This window comes from Squalius cephalus (genome assembly GCF_949319135.1).
Source record: "Squalius cephalus genome assembly, chromosome: 5".
Lineage (NCBI taxonomy): Eukaryota > Metazoa > Chordata > Actinopteri > Cypriniformes > Leuciscidae > Squalius > Squalius cephalus.
The window spans coordinates 28485002-28502422 of NC_137126.1; the positions used below are offsets into that span (position 1 = coordinate 28485002).

Consider the following 17421-nt stretch of genomic DNA (forward strand, 5'->3'; position numbering starts at 1 on the left):
CCAACGCTGTTCACGTGAGCACCACGATGCATGCATGTGATGCTGATGCAGGAGCAGGCCAATTGACCCTTCGCAGGGAGCTTGATTGACAGGCGATCTAACCAATCATATTCCGCCATCCGCCATTTTGTCCGACAAAGCAGTCAGGAGAGATAGCAGATTAACATGGGAGGATTTGAACTTGAAAAACGGAATGTACTGACGCCTTTCCGCGGTTTAAAACAACATTCCTTCTTATGTTCATTCATGTTTATTTGATGCTATAAATGAACTAGAAGGAAGAGATGATCGGTTCACGAGCAGCTTTAACTGATGCTCTACAGTGATCTGTCAGACACATTTAAGAGCCACAAAACGGTAGGCTATGTATCGTTTAAATTTCTTTTAAAAAATGATCAAATTTGAAAGGTGAGAATTTGTTTAATATGTTTAATATCAAAAGTAACCGAAAAGTAAGCTGGTCTGTCCTGTCTGTCAGCGTGTTGTCAGTCTCCTCTCTGCTCCGCGATGTATTTTTCACTGCGTGAGAACATGGTGTGGCGTGAGAGCAGCGTAGCTTGTCGGACATAGCGACAGTAACTAAGGGGGGCGGATCTTTGCGAAGGGTCAATTGGCATCTGCGTTCTGACTTATAACCCGGAAGTGTTGCTCTGTGGTTACAACGTAAACAGCAATAGTCGTTATTCGCTTCATAAATTAAGGTTGAACCACTGTAGTCACATGGACTATTTTAACAATGTCTTTACTACCTTTCTGGGCCTTGAAAGTGGTCGTTGCATTGCTGTCTATGGAGGAGTCAGAAACTTCTTGGATTTCATCCAAAATATTTGTGTTCCGAAGTTGAACAAAGGTCTTACGGGTTTGTTGTTTGTTAAAAAACAGCTTTTGTTCAGATTAAGTAATCAGTTTTTGTTAAAAAATAAAATTAAAAATGTATTTACAGTTTATTTTATTGTCTTGACTAAATGTTTAATTATAATGCATAGGTGTTAAAAGGTACAGTTTCTCAGTGCCCAGGTAAATTCAAGAAAACAGCATGCCTCAACATAATTTGAGCAATTTGAGATTTAAATTGACAGTTTAATTTTGAAATACATGTTCTTTAGGGAGCCTCTGTACTCTTCAAATAAGATTCACTGATTGAGCTATCTATAGTCTGATTTTTTTTTTTTTTTTTTTAAATCTGGAATTCAAAGAAAAGGAATCTGCAATATTTTATATTTAACTTATGTGACATTAGAGGAAAATCCTGCTGACTTTAATTTCCTTATTCACGTGTGTCTATTGTCATGAGTGTGTGTGTTCATTACTCTTGACAGCAAGCATGTTTGGGATAAAACAGGGTTGTTGTGTTGAAAAGGAAGTGACCGCCTGTGGTGGTGTGTAGACTTGGCTCTGATAAGGGGACTCGTTTGGCACCTCTCAGAACAACAGGAATAGACCAGTTACCCAAAACATCCTCAGCTGATGGATGTCAGTAGAACTCAACCAGTACAAGTCTTTAATTAGAAGTATTAACGCAACATGTAAAATTTAAATAGTGTAGATTAAAATGTACACTACTGTTCAAAAGTTTGAGGTCTGTACGTTTAAAAGAAAGAAAAGAGATACTTTTTTTCAGCAAGAATGCATTAAATTGATCAAGTGACAGCAAACACATTTGTCTTTTTTTTTTCTTTTTTTTTACATTTTTACAAAAATGTCTTTCAAATAAATGCTGTTTTTTAAATGTTCTATTAATCAAAGAATCCTGGAAAAAAAACAATAAAAAAAACAATAACAATAATACTAAGCAGCACAACTTTTTTTCGACATTGATAAGAAATGTTTCTTGAGCAGCAAATCAGCATATTAGAAGACTGAAGACTGGAGTAATGATGCTGAAAATTCAGCTTTTCCATCACAGGAATAAATTAAAATTTTAAAATATATTAAATTATAAAGCATTTATTTTAAATTGCAATAATATTTCACAACATGACTGTTTTTACTGATTTTCTGATCAAATAAATGCAGCCTTGGTGAGTGTAAGAGACTTCTTTCAAAAACATTTAAAACATTTTACAAACTTTTGAATGGTAATGTATAAAAACAGCAATTTAATTACAATGTAATTAATTTCCCAGTCAATGGGGCTTTATTTCTTTTTTACCTGAAAGAATATCAAATACATTTAATTCCTGGCAGTTTTTTTTCTCAGTAGCTCAGATCTGAACAGTGATTAGACAGGAATGAGATGAACAGAATCCTAAACATTAGCACAAATACAAAATCTCATTCACATTCTTTAAATGTCACAGACAACCATGTTTAACCCATTTTCAGATTTTCACTTCTCAAAATAACACTCAAGAAACGTGGCAGTTTATGCATTGTAGAACTGTACCTGGTGTTTGATACATCATATACATGCATTTGTTCTGTGTGTGATTTAGTGTCAAGCTAAATCAGTGTTCTGAACACAGCCAGCACTAATAAAAATTTCAGCAAGTCCCCACTCCTCTCAAATCATGTGGCTGTTCACACGACAGAGGTCCAGCTACAGCAGTCCACTAGCCTGTTTTAAAGCGAGAGAGAATTATGGACTATTTCCCGTCCTTTGAAGTGTCCACTGACTTGTTCCGCTCCAGCTGTGTACTGAAGGACAAGTATTGTTGTGATTTTACTTTGCTGTCATGAACTCATCTTATCGTCCCTTTTGACTGGGCTCCGACCACATTCATCTATTCTGAAACAACTGACTGAGTAAAAATTGACAGAGCACAATTTATGCCATCTTTAATCTTTTCAATCTCTGCAATCTTTGCTTTATGTTATAGCCTACTGATTTGATTATGTTATATTTGTTGTGATGCTATGTATTTTTAGCATTATTGTGTCGTTTTTAAATATCAGGATGCTATGCGTTGTAGTTATGCTGTATTTCATTATCTTTAAGGTTCAGTAAAGCGCTTTGCATGGCTTGACAGTGGTCTGTTATCTGCATGCTTTTCATTCCGGCTCCTTCTACTCTGGCTACGGCATGGCCGGGCACTGGCGACCCACGATGACACAGTCAGACCAAAGCGGATCAGAACCAGCCCCAGACAGGACATGTCTTTGGCCACGGCAATTTCAGAGAAGAGGGCACGATCTCGGGGCAGATTGATGGAGCTGTCGCTGTTCTCTAAGTCCCGGACCACAGCTAGAATCTCCTGACGGTCCGTCTGATGCACCATCCCACGAACATTCAACACAGCAGAGATATGTCTTCTCCTGTGAGAGGAGAGAATGAGGGTGAGAGGGCATAATGGTTCATATTTTGTGTTGCATAATCAGAAAAGCATATCACTCTAGTTGCTTTTGTACAGAACAAGAACTACATTATTCGTGGTTGAAAACAAAGTATATGAACCTAGATAATAAATAAAAAATGAGAGTAGAGTCAATTAAAATATAGAGCTCACAAGAAATGGAAGAAAAACGTACCAATAATAATCATCATTATCTTACAGCTATAAATGGCTGATATTAAAATTCTATACCATTTATTAATAAAATATATAATTTTTTTATATACAAAAAAAAACAATTAAAGCAGTAAAAATGCTACAAGTGAATTAGAGCATCACAACCAGAGTTATTTCTAACTATTACAGTATTTATTCATATTTTCTAATTAATACAATTTTTGTAATTTTTTATTTAGTAATGTTTTAATTGATTTTTATTTCAGTTTTAGTACTTTTCTAGTACTTTAGTAGAACAACCTTATTTTAGTTTTTTTCTAAGGCAATATTTTTTATTTTTCAGTTTTTCATCTAATATTTAAATTTGGTTTTATCTATACATTACTAAAAATATCGTCTGATAAATATGGAACTGATATCATGCATTTAAAAAGATCATGTTGTCTTTCTCAGTAGTTTTCAACAAATTACCATTTTTTAAAGAATCATTCATACCAATCAATTTCCATTATTTAGATAACTTAAAAGAAACTTTAAGATATACATTATATGATAATATTACTTAAAAAAGTAATTTGAGCAATGTAGTCCAAATGTGTTTCTTTGTAATGATCCCTTGACAGTGCTCATGGCTCAAAAAGCCAACTCAGAGTTAGCGCTCTGTACTAAGATGGCATGTCCTGCCTATAGATAACAATGTGACAGTGTTATCTGTGACAAACTTTAACATAGACAGACAGTAAAAAAACAGGAAACTACACTGCAAAGCACAAAGAGAAGTTAAGTAGCCTCCACTTTTTTGGCTTTTGATCTTTAGTTGGTGTGTGTGTGTGTATTTGATTGGAGTGTGGCACCAGTCAGTCTCCTGTGACCTGGCAGGAACAGGAAGTACTCCACAGCCACTTCCTGTCTGCTGAGGAGGGTCGTGCGTCAGCAAGCAGGAGCACTGCCAGCCAGTGACTGAGCGCACACACTCACACATTTCTCTTCATCCAAACAAAAACACAACTAAAGTGGGGTCACATCTCACCCATTCCCCTGTTTACTGTCTGCTGTTCCCTCCCGTCCACATAAAGGAAAGTTGGCACTGAGATGGAGCATCACGGTAACTATTTTCAGTCAGACATTCTTAGAACGACCTCAGGAAACAGAGAGGTGTTGTGAAAAATAGTTCTCAAGGAAATAAGAGGGGAATTTTTCATGAATGAAAGCACTTTGAGATGACAGAGTTCAGGTTCTACCCTTCCGCAGGTCTAAAAGTGTTCAGTAAAATTGTATTAATGCAATTGTAAACTGACAAAGTTACCGAGTGCTCTAGGAGCTAATAAAACACTTTCCTTCTGGTTCATGCTATATAAAATCAACATCCGGTTCTACATTCGGCTTCAGTTTTATAGCAGTTTTTAAACAACACTTGGTTCTGGACTGGTCATCAAATTTCATTGGTCAAGTAGCTTTCTAAAGGGTCATTCGCATTTTTACTAGACGGATGTGTTTGACCATTGTAGTTCAACTGTTCATGCATTGAGGAGCATGCAGTGAGTGCATTTGTCTAAAGCATGGAGAGGGTTTATGAAAGTCAGAAAAACTGTATTTTCTCTCACTCCGCATTCATTTTGAGCGGATTTATGTCACTAGTGAGGAAAACCTGGAATGGAGTTGGAGCTGATCAGAAGGAGAGAATGTTAGGACCCAACCATACATTTGCCATTTCTTGGTATCCCTGCTAGTGCTTAAACCCTACGCCGTTTCATCACGGGCCTCTGAAAATGGTTTTGATGCTTTTGCCCTGGCGGTCTTACCGTATATCTGGAAATTCCTTCACCAAAAGCCCAACTTCCATCTGAATAGAGGGAGTGTCCTCCAATGCTATGATGTCAGCCAGGTGAACAATCACACTGTCCAACCAGGAGGATGTTGACTCCTGAGAAAAGAAAAAGACAAGAGTGAGGACATCATTTTCATTAACTCATTTTGGTGTTGGCATTTTTGGTTAAAATAAAATAAAATACTTCTGTTTCAACCTGATTTGAAATGGCTTTTCGCAAATCACAAATGCTTTTATTCTATTCACAGCCATGGTTTTATGCTTAATGATTATATACCTAACAGTTCTCTAATGTTGGGATGAAAAAAAGATAGTGTCAGCTTAATAGAAAGTAAACATTTTCCACATAACAATTTAATCATCTATAATATTTGTATTTTTCACACTATAGATGCATCTTTGTACATTATATTTTGAGAAGAAGGTCCTTTGCATCATATTTGGGGGTCATTTGGAGTGATAACTTTAAGATAATGGAAGGCATAATATGAAAGCTAGTGGCACTGACCAGATCTTTAAAAAGAGCCTTCAGCTGTTTGGCCTCATCCTGCAGACGGAAAGCCACTCTCTTCCTCATTTTGAGTGACGTACAGATGACCCGCCCCCTCATGATGGCACGAACATATTCAACCAGGACCCGCCTGTGCACCTCATTCACCAATGCCTGTCAGCCAATCAGATAATCAATCAACCGACCAACCAACCAATGAGCCTGTGAGCATGCGTGTGTCCTAGCATGCATGTACTGTATGTCATACCTGATATGGAGGGCAGTCCATTCTTCTGAACTTTTTAAAGTGCTGTTTAATGGTCATCTCAATGCTCTCATAGGCCTCATTGTTATCCAGCCACTTCCTCTTCACCAGCTTATCGAAGAATGGCTGGAATCATGCCAGAAAATCATCAATGAATGCATTGGGAAACATTTCTAGGCCAGATGTGAACCTGTGCATATGTCTCACCCTGATGTGTTCAAACAGTATGTCTGAAAGAACTCGCACTGACTGGTTAACAATTCGCTCCAGAGAGGATTGAGCTCGCTGGGAGGCGTCCTCACTGCCAAGGGTGTCACACAGATGACAGCGCTCCACAAAATTCCTACACAGTTCAACACAGTTAAGTCATCTTATAATTTATTTCTTTTTAATCTCTGTGCTATTTCATTGCATTATTCTTTCTATGGTATTTGTATTATTCATTGATATATTTTACAAAGTGAAATCCTTCACAAAAATGTTTTTATGAGTTTTATATGTACATTTGGTTTACTGATGATTTGAGTTATGACTGTCCTGACTATCTACAGAATCATGATCTATTATTTTCTTTTTGTTATAAAAATACACATAAAAAAATAACTCCGTATAGCATTGTCTTTAAACGAACGCTGAATATCTAAGATGTCAGATGTTTTACCTGTATTTTGAATTATACATTGCATTGTGTTTTACAGTTAAAGGAAATGTCCTGGCAGAAAATTACCATTTCTGTTTTTCAAGTTTTTTTTTTTCTTACAGTGTTTTTTTAGAAAAAATCTAACAGATATGCCCAGTGATTTCTAGCCTAGCAAGAGATCTGCATCTCTCTGAAGAACATCCATCTTTAAAAATATAAAATGTAGAAAATATAAATTCTAAACTTATTTTCTTACAGTCCTCAAATTAAAAAAAACTCCAAGTTGGGAGAGATTGGAATAAATAGACATGGTGAATAAGATGAAAAACCTGAATGGTGGAACACAGTTGACAAGAGAGATGGTCCTGGAGACATAACCATCCCCATGATCCCCAAACTCTGACTGGGTGTCATGAAACATCTCAACCTTTCTCTGGAAACTAAATACCACACAGACACACAAACACACACAACATTCCATTATTTTTAGATTTCCCCTATTTAAAACAGAAATGAATAAGACACTTATAGAATATAACAGAGGAACTTAAATGGTTAGTTCACCCAAAAATGAAAATTCTGTCATTAAATACTAACCCTCATGTTGATCCAAAAACCGTAAGACTTTCGTTCATCTTTGAAACACAAATGAAAATATTTCTAATGAAATCTGAGCAATTATGTCCCTCCATTGACATTCTACGCAACTGACACTTTGACCCTTCGAAAAGATCGTAAAACTAATCCATATGAATAGAGCAGTTTAGTCGATATTAAGACATGATCACTTTATATGATGAACAGATTTGATTTAGGCTTTTATTCACATATAAACATTCATCAATTCACACATCATTTATGGTAAAATGAAGCTCAAGCATTTTCGCTTGACGTGCAAGAATCAATGAGCTTAAGTCGTGTGTGTTACGTACACTGATCTATTATTAAATATTATATAGATCAGTGGTTACGCAGCATGGTTGAGCTTCGATAGAACCAATGAGTTTTGTTCTTGCGCATCAAGAACGTATGGTTAAGCTTCTGTTTATGTTCGTTGATCAATGTTTATATGTGAATAAAAGCCTAAATTCAGTCTGTTCTTTATATAATAAAGAATATTATATAATATATATATTATATATAATATATAATAAAGGATAATGCCAGCAGCCATATCACCCTGTAGCCCAAGGCTGGTTGCCCACTGAAGCTAAGTAGGGTTGAGCCTGGTCAGTACCTGAATGGGAGACCTCCTGGGAAAACTAGGTGGCTGCTGGTAGAGGTGTTAGTGAGGCCAGCAGGGAGTGCTAACCCTGTGGTCTGTGTGGGTCCTAACGCCCCCAGTATAGTGACGGGGACACTATACTGTCAAAAAGCACCATCCTTCGGATGAGACGTTAAACTGAGGTCCTGACTCTCTGTGATCACAAACAATCCCAGGATGTCTTTCGAAACGAGTAGGGGTGTAACCCCCGCATCCTGGACAAATTTGCCCAGTGGCCTCTGTCCATCATGGCCTCCTAATCATCCCTATATATATATATATATATATATATATATATATATATATATATATATATATATATATATATATATATATATCCTCTCCACCAATAGGCTGGTGTGTGGTGGGCGTTCTGGCGCAATATGGAATGCTGCACATTGGTGGTGGTTGAGGAAATTCCCCCTTCCTTGTAAAGCGCTTTGAGTGCAAAGAAAAGCGCTATATAAATGTAATGAATTATTATTATTATTATTATAAAACGATAGAGTCTCTTTAGAAAGTTTCGACAAAACCGATCAATTCATATGGATTAGTTTTACGATCTCTTTATGAACTTTTTGAACCGTCAAAGTGGTAGTTTGTGTGGACTGTCAATAGAGGCACAGAAATCTCATAGATTTCATTAAAAAATATCTTAATTTGTGTTTTGAAGATGAACAAAAGTCTTGAGGTTTTGGAACAACATGAGGGTGCGTAAATGGTGATGGAATTTTCATTTTTAGGTGAACGAACTCTTTAAGACTAAGACACAAATTAAAAACATTTTACCTTTACATTTCTGAATTTGGCAGACTCTTTTATGCAAAGTGCTTTACATTTTTTAAATTTATACATTTCAATCAGTTCTGGCAAGTTCCTGGGAGTCAAACCCATTACGTTGGCATTACAAACACCAAGCTCTACTGTTTGAGTTACTAGAATGCAAAAAAAAGTGCTCAACCTTAGAAAGTTAGTTATTATTATAAAATTATTAGTTATTGTGTTGACCATGTCAGATTCTCTTATGAAATAGCTTTAATTGTGTGGTGAAAGGTTTGACTACAATGCATTCTAACGTGAATATATTTTAGGAGCTTTATGAAGTAAATATAATTTAAACATTTACTTATAAGATCAATTAATACGAGTAGCCTACTTAAACATGATCATAATTTTTGCCATGGGTTTTTCATCATCAGCATCTTTATGATCATACTCTTACGTCCAGGGGCGCATTAATGCATGGGCTTCCATGGGCTGAGTTTTGTGGTCTGTGCGTGACTCAAATTCTCCGCTCTCACAAAAGTATTAAAGCTGTTAATTTGATGGATGAACTTGCGCCTCGACTTTTGTCGTATCAAATATGATAATAATTTACAGTTTTATTTATGTCACCATCTTTGATATTACTTTAGTCCCTGTCACAATGGTTAGAGTTGATAGATCCCGTTGTATGTTCATACAGACAGTTTAGGAGACATTGTAAACCACTGTGTGAACAGGATATTTCGACACTCAAATTCTCCATTTTGGACAGACATTCTCCAAAAATGGGATTTTACTGACATTATCAAGGACTTTTCAGCTAGAAAAACAAGGAAAAAAACATTTCCATAGCTATGTCATTTGAATTTATTCATACATGAGCACAAATCTATGTCTATGTATTGAACAATGGGCCTAGTGACATTTTGTTGGGGGGTCTCTGGTTATATAAAGGCTCCCCTGCTCATGTCCCCATCTCACCTGTGCAAGAAATCTGCAAGTCCATTCAAGGTGCAGCGAGCAACACGAGCTCCTAGTGGCTGACTGACAGCTGTCGATCTGTCCAAATCTACCTTCAGCCTCTGAAACACATAAAAACACACACAGATGAATGAATATAATAAAACATTTTTATAAAAAAAATATAAAAAGATATTCACAAAGACCGTATAAACACACTCACTCGCATTCACCAATATTGCTAAAAGTACAAAGTTTGAAGGCATGCATACAGTCAGACCATATTCAGAAGAATCCAGTAGGCTAATACTTGTACATGTGTAGGATTGTGAGTATGTTACCTGTATAACAGAACGGGCGAGGCCAGACTGATACTCTTCAATGTGCAGTGTCTGAGCCCATCGCTTTTCTTCATCATCCAAAACTTGTGAGAGCTCCATAGTCATCTTGTCCTGCAGAAACACACACAAAGTGGATATTATTTTAACTCTTTGTTTCCAGAAATTAATAATTAATGCATAATTTGATTATTGATAATCAAGTGTTACCCAAACAGTTTCGACACAGTCCTGTTCCAGCCGGTCTATGACATCTTCAGGCAGGAGAGGATCTAACGCTTCACACACTATCGTGCCCATTGCTCCAACTGTAGCCAAGACGTCCCTATGAGACACTCACAGTCAGAACTAGTGCACGTTTGTGTGTCCATAAGTGTCTAGCATGTCTAAGCTATAGCGTATTTGTGTTGTGCCGTGTTGGGGAACCAACAACTAGACACCGGTCAAGCTACTGTTTTAATTTTTTTAAGAAGTTCGTCCCTACAAGCAATAAAACAAAAAGCTAAGTAAGAGGACATATATAAAATTCATTTTACTTCATATATAAAAAAATATAACTACCTAATGACATTTAATTGAATCAGAGCTGTATGTTTGCTGGTACTAAAACATGAATGAATGAGCAATCTCAAATAGGGTGACATTATCAAACTAGAAAAGGTAAATCTATACTAGTAAACAACAACTTCCTATTTTACATAACTGACTCGAAAATATTGTACAGGTATTTGTTTACATGAATGGTAAGATCAAACCGATTCACTACAATAAATCACACTTTCCAATGCTATACAAGGTCATTAACTGATTCACTAGTCCAACAATCATATGTGGGTGTTAAGGGGCTTATTTCCCTACATACAATTTAATGACACTGTGACAAGCTCTTCTTTATTACTTTAATCTATTTTTAATTCTTTTTGAAAACTCTTCGATGGCCCCTGCACTTTCCGCACTCAATATAATATTCAACAATATATTCCATTACTGAAATACAGGATCATTTCTTTACTTAATTCCAGCAATATTTACTCAACAACACAAACAATATTTCATGTATTTAGCTCTTCATGCATTTAACTCTTATGCTACAAATGAGAGAGATAGAGATATGACCAATTAGATGAGATGTACTGTTTGGTCACGCTATACAGTCACTCATTAGGATACGTAGCTCTAAAAGATTAATTACTTAAAGTCACGATGAAACGGAAGTAGCGACTTCCATGGCATATTGTGACACATCAGAGTAATGGATTTTCAAAGAATTTAAAATGTAGGGCTTGGTTCTATCCATTGGCTGTTGATTGGATTTTGAGATGTGGGTGTCGCGCTCCAAAATAGAGGCAGATGAGCGTGAGCTTGCAGGGGCGGGTTTTAAGCAGACTAAATGATTGGAGAAGTCCTGCATACATCATCAGAGAGAACGCTGTAGTTTTCACCAGAAGGTCCAAAAATTACGAGGTCAAATTTTTTTGAAAGTGGATAAATAGAGAAATACATAAATCGTTCACAATATGGTCTATAACAAGCGTTTAGAAAACAGATAGGGTGAGTACCAACTACTGTCATGCTACTGAAAAATTTAGTTAAGTTGATAGTGTGGCTACTTTTAGTACACCAGACCATCCATGTGTGTACAGTAATTCTCCCAGGTATTCTGTACCGGTGTTGTTCATTCTAATAAACAATGCATCTCATATTAATAGACGTGAGCTCATTCTTCCACTGGGTCATTAAAGCAAGAACCGTGTGAAATGTGATTGCAGGAAAGGTGTGTGAAAAAACAGAAAACACACCTCAGTGTCTATATACATGTGCATATACCTGTTGTAAATGTTGTAGATCCAGTCAAGCAGCGAGTATGTATCTGTGATTTGAATCGGGCCACAAGTGACAGTCTTCAGTCGTTTGGCAACAGCCCTGTGATAGCTCTGCATGTAGACCTGAAACACAGCAAACTCCTCGGGATAAACCGCCACCACATTCCGACGTGCCGCGTCCATATCCTCCACCACCCTGCCCCTCAAACGCTCCAAGTACATGCCCATCTGCCCTGCAGCGATGCCCCCCGGTTGTGGAAGACACCAGTCAGCTGCCTCTCCCACAGCCTCCACCCACCTTTGACGCAGTCTCCTGGGACGCTTGGAGGGCCGGGAATGGTCTTCAGATTGGTCACTGGCTTGGGCGTTGGATTGGGCCTCTTGTCGCAGGGCCCAAACCTTATCAGCCTGCTCTTCCTGTTGAATGACCAGCACCACCAGGCCAAGCTGAGGCCCGCTGCAGGGCTGGCGTAACGACTCCCTCACCACATCCCACATTTCTCTCTGAAGAGCCTCGTAAAGCAGCTCTACATCTTTCACTTTACGCAACCCAGCATCCCACATGCTTGGGCCAGAATCCTCACTGCCTGAACCAGGCAACAGGGGGAGCCAGAGAGGCGAAGTGAGTGTGTGAGGAGTTACATTGTTGGGCGTGGTTGAAGTGGGTGTGGTTTGTGTCCAGAAGGAGGGGTCAAGTTCACACTCTCTCTCCAGCTCTTGGATGTGCGTGTCAGCAAACAGCAGGTCTCTCTGATTAACTAATTGTAGGATCTCCAACACTGAGTGAGAAAGAGAGAGATTGAGTAGTGTTTCATTTCATTTACAGCCATGTGTTTATTCGCTTGATGTGTTGTTGCCTTTGGAACAGGCAGTAGATTAACACAGTTTTTTCTCCTTGCGGTGAGCTTATCAGGTTGGATCTTCTGTACAAAGAAAGTATGTAATTTCCTGTCTCTGTGAAAGTGTTTGTTAATTGGCCAATGACTCACAGGGACCTTTGGACCTTGTTACTTCTCAAGCAAGGTGTTATGGGTCAATCATGGAGACTCTGTGAGCATAATAGTTACACTCTGTACGTGCCGTAAAATGTACAAACAATTACAGACAATAATAAAAAAAACAGTTGTACCTGATAGTGGCTCCCTGCGTTTGACCGGCTGTTCTTCTTCTACTAACTCTTGCTCGTCTTCCTGCGAGCTGCGGTTTGTTAGCGAGTCTCCTCTGAGTTTGCTCAGACTGACCATGCGTAGGAACGAGGGACGCCTGCGACTGTCTTCATCAAATTCAGTGGTCAGATCACCTGTAGGTAGACTATCTCTTCGCTCACTTTCCTTACGACGACCTGCCAACCTGAGGGTTAAAAAATGGGTTAAGTAAAACTCCCTCTACAACAACAGCTGTGGAAAAGATCTAGTCTCAGAAATAATGATCTATATAACAGTGATTCTCATCTGCTGGGTTTCAGGACTAATCTGAAAAAAGATCACACACACATCGTTAGCCTCATAGCATAATTGCCTAAGTTATATTAAAAAAAATGACTTAGGCAATTATATATTATTATATATATATATTATATAATTATATAATTATATATATATATATACACACACACACACACACATACAGAATATATATGTATAAATATATATATATATATATATATACACACAGTACAATGTGTTTTGTGTAAAATGCAAAAAGAATGATGGCATCAAAATTAAAGTCGGCATTAAATGGAAATTCACCTTTTTTTCCAAATGCATGTTACTCTGCATCTTTAACGCACCTCTCTGGTGACATATACTGCTGATTGGATTTCTCGAATCATTTAGTCTGCTTAAACCCTCCCACTTTCTTATGGTCAATTGCAAGCTCGCATTCAGATAAAATCAGATCTGCCTGATTTTAATCATATTTGAGTTTAATTTTGTTTGATACACAATTGTAAAGACCAGTTGAAATGCACTGCTATAATATGCACATCCTAAAACACGTCACAGTCGCATTCTCACCTCAGTAAGGTCATGATCTCCTCAGAGGCACGTCGATAGTTCTTTTTTCCCTTTCCTGAGGAGGGTGTTGCCGGGAGAGTGGCACTCCGTAGTGAAGGAGTGGCACCCCACACATTTCTTCCGGTCATACGCAGCCCTTTGCCTAATTTGCCAAGGGTCTTCAGTGGCGATGAGCCACAGATTCGCTCCAGAGTTCCTCTCTTTTCTTTTGATCCCTCGGTGACCTTTGACCCTCCACGCTGCTCTGCGTTTGCCTCATTCTCTAGTGCTTCGCTCACCTGAGAGGACCTTTGGTAGTCCTGTCCATTCTTCCAGACCTCGTCCTCTTCATTATTCCACCCTTTGCCTGCCCACGCCCCTTCAAACGGATTCAGATCGGATGGTGGCAGAATGAGTTCCCCGTTGCTATGGCTGCTCTTTAGGATGAGCTCTCCATTAGTTAAGTTACTTTTTTGGAGATCACCATTGCTGTGGTTACTCTTGAACCTCCTGGGCAGCCTCTTGAGGATGGGCATTCTGGCTCTGGTTAACTAGAGGACGAAATGGACATCGTTACATTGGTCATAATTGTCTTGTTTCTAATTTTATTGAAATACTCATTCTCTATCTCACATTACAGGTTTTTCCAAACAGTTTGTCACATCTGCAGAAATAACGGGTTTTTTTTGTGTGTATTTATAATTTTAAAGTGTATTTATTTATTTTTTAATTTTTTTCCCCAATGAAATATATTTACATTTTAATACATTCATTTTTTATTATTGTTAAATGCATCTAAGTCATTCCAATTTGCAAGATTTTCTTGTATATTGTGCCATGTCACCAAGCATGTCCGTAGTCCATGTGTCCAGCTTAAAGGTAACCAGAGTTGAAACCCGTTTAAACCGCCTTCATCAGGTCTGTCTTAAATGACTTTGCCTTGTTGCATTCTCATTGTTCAGTATTCCGGTGAGCGGAGTGCATTAACAGCATATGTATGTGTGTATGTGTGTGTTCTTTGAAGACGTTAGCAGTTTTTAAGCTCCTATAATGGAAGCTCCCATCCAGATGTGTCAGAATAGTTTCCTGTCCTCAAAGTTTCTCAAAACATACACACTCTTTACTCAAACACAAAAACTACACGCACTCACTTTCTACAAAGTCTCTTGTGGGATTAAGAACGTATCTACCAACATATTCTACGCAATCTGCAATCTATATGTTAAAAATTGACTACTTTAGTAGTAAACCCTATCAAGATGTTACTATTGTGTTTAAGAATTTCTCATGCAATTTGAACAAAGCCTCTTAAAATATATATGAAGAAAAATAGGTAAAGACAGAGCAGGGAGGAAGGGAGAGGGAGGAAGGTGCTGTTGTGTAGCACACAGTGACCCCTGTGATTGTGTTTCAGCATCCCTGCCTTGCATTATTTCTGAGCAGAGTTCCCCTGGCGTGGCGGTTAAAGATCTGGGCTAGGAACCAAAAGGTTCTAGGTTCAAATCAATCACGAGCCATTACCATTGTACCCTTGAACAAGGCATGCGTGTCAGCTAAAATGACTACTTGCACCCCTAACCTATATTAAACTGACTAATTTGGTTATTTACTGTCTGGGTTCCAGGTGGACCTTCTGTCAGTATTTTTGTTCTTACATAATTCCCGGTAACAGAGGAGAAAACATCACTTGTAAATGTTGTTGTTTAGAACGGAAGAGATGTGTATTTCTCGAATAATATGTTTATGTTTAGAGACAGATAAACATTAAACAGACGGGGGAAAAAATCATTCGTTTTTTCGATAAGCACTGTAGAAACAGGGCTGCAACAAAATCTAATTGTCTGGACCAGATCTTTATTGCCTAAAGGAAATGAATTTAAATTAATTGCTGAGTTTTATCAAGATAAAAATGTGCCTGGCAAAGGATTTCATCATCATTATATAAACATCATATATATATATATATATATATATATATATATATATATATATATATATATATGGATTCTTTGATGAAAAGAAAGTTAAAAAAAAAAACAGTATTTATTTAAAAAAAGATATATTAATATTATATTAATATAAAAAAATAAAAATATTACTTTTTTTTCAGCAAGGATGCATTAAATGTATCAAAAGTGAGAGTAAAGACATTTATAATGTTACAAAAGATTTCTAATTCAGATTTTGAACATTTTTTCAACATTGATAATAATAATAATTAATGTTTCTTGAGCAGCAAATTCCCATATTAAGAAGATTTCTTAAGGATCGTGTGACACTGAAGACTGGAGTAATGATGCTGAAAATTCAGATTTACCATCACAGGAAAAAATATTTTCAAATATATTAAAATAGAAAACAGTTATTTTAAATCTTAAATTGAATCACTTATGTAACTTATCTGTATTAAGAAAGAAAATTGTAAAACTGAATTTATGGACTCATATTTCATTGACTGGTATGAAAAAAATGATAAAAATCCCAATATATGTATTGATTATAACACAAACGTACAAGAATGACATGCATCTCTTACCTTCTGCTGTAGTGGGCAGTCAGTTCAGGGCAAATCCATTCCAGTGTCTGTGCGAGTGATAGAGAGCCTATCAGTAAGAGAGGGCCGAAGTGTTTGTGTGTCTGTCTCCAAGAGTTTGGGGCCTTGTATTGGAATGTTGGAGGCAGCCGTTCAGTTTGCTACCAGATGATGATGCATTTTCCTGAGGAAAAAGAGACACCCTCCCTAAACAAACACACACACACACACACACACAAACTTGCCTACACACATAACACTTCATATACACACACACACACACACACACACACACACACACACACACAACAAATAACATAACACAAGTACAGCTTCAAATACACAGACATGTACAGTACACATACACTCATATATACTCGAGAGTTGAATGCACATAAACATGTTTAATTGAATGTATATGTGTGTATAGCAATGTATGTTTGCTTATTACATTCAGGAGATTTTAACTCTCCTGCTAGGCTGTTGTTGAACATAAGAACTTGTTCTTAAGTGACTTGCCTGGTTAAATAAAGGCAAATAAATAAATAAATTCACAGAGATAATGTTTTGACAACAGTTTTGATATCCACAGTTACTTGGTTTCACTGAGGTCTCAGATCAGTACAGTGTCACTAATCTTAAGGTTAATAATCTTAACCTTAAACAGTTGACATAGTAACTGAAACTTTTAAAGGTATCCTATTAGAACAGCTGGAATAGGCTGTTCCTGTGATTCTCATGTGTTACATTCTAATTATGTGAATTTATGAATTAACCATCAGGTCTTGTACAGCAAATGCAAGATTTCATTAGGGTTGGGAATCACTGCACTAGTAGATTCATTTAGTGTTGGGGTTTTCTTATTGATCCTGGGACTGCACATTTTGGACGCTCCAGAAACAGTATGAAAACCCCTGATTAAGCACAAGCTGTGCAAAGGCTTCCAAATACCCAAAAGGCTTCTTGGATGAGTGGTCAAACACAACCAGTTGTCCAGAATGAATCTAGTAGAACAGTGGTTATTTACCAGGGGGCCGGACCCCACTATGGGGCCTCTGCAAAACTTCCAGAG

At 37.4% G+C, this 17421-nt stretch overlaps 1 protein-coding gene across 1 annotated transcript; it reads right to left on the reverse strand.

Moving 5' to 3' along the window:
* Positions 1-1928: 1928 nt before the first annotated feature.
* Positions 1929-16476, reverse strand: exoc3l2a (exocyst complex component 3-like 2a). The gene is made up of 13 exons (XM_079871289.1): positions 16353-16476; positions 13838-14367; positions 12952-13172; positions 11827-12601; positions 10210-10324; positions 10003-10113; positions 9683-9783; positions 7002-7112; positions 6240-6375; positions 6036-6158; positions 5786-5941; positions 5252-5373; positions 1929-3255 (listed from the first exon to the last, which is right to left on the reverse strand). Exons 2-13 carry the CDS (start codon positions 14350-14352, stop codon positions 2934-2936), a joined length of 2808 nt encoding a protein of 935 aa, XP_079727415.1. The 5' UTR covers positions 14353-14367; positions 16353-16476; the 3' UTR covers positions 1929-2933.
* Between the last annotated feature and the right edge of the window lie 945 nt (positions 16477-17421).

Coding starts and splice junctions, on each gene's coding strand:
- exoc3l2a (XM_079871289.1), bottom strand. CDS start 14,352: ATGCCCATCCTCAAGAGGCTGCCCAGGAGGTTCAAGAGTAACCACAGC. Junction 10,325..11,826: donor ATCTACAACATTTACAACAG/GTATATGCACAT, acceptor AGTGTCTCATAG/GGACGTCTTGGCTACAGTTG. Junction 6,159..6,239: donor TACTGTTTGAACACATCAGG/GTGAGACATATG, acceptor GCATGATTCCAG/CCATTCTTCGATAAGCTGGT.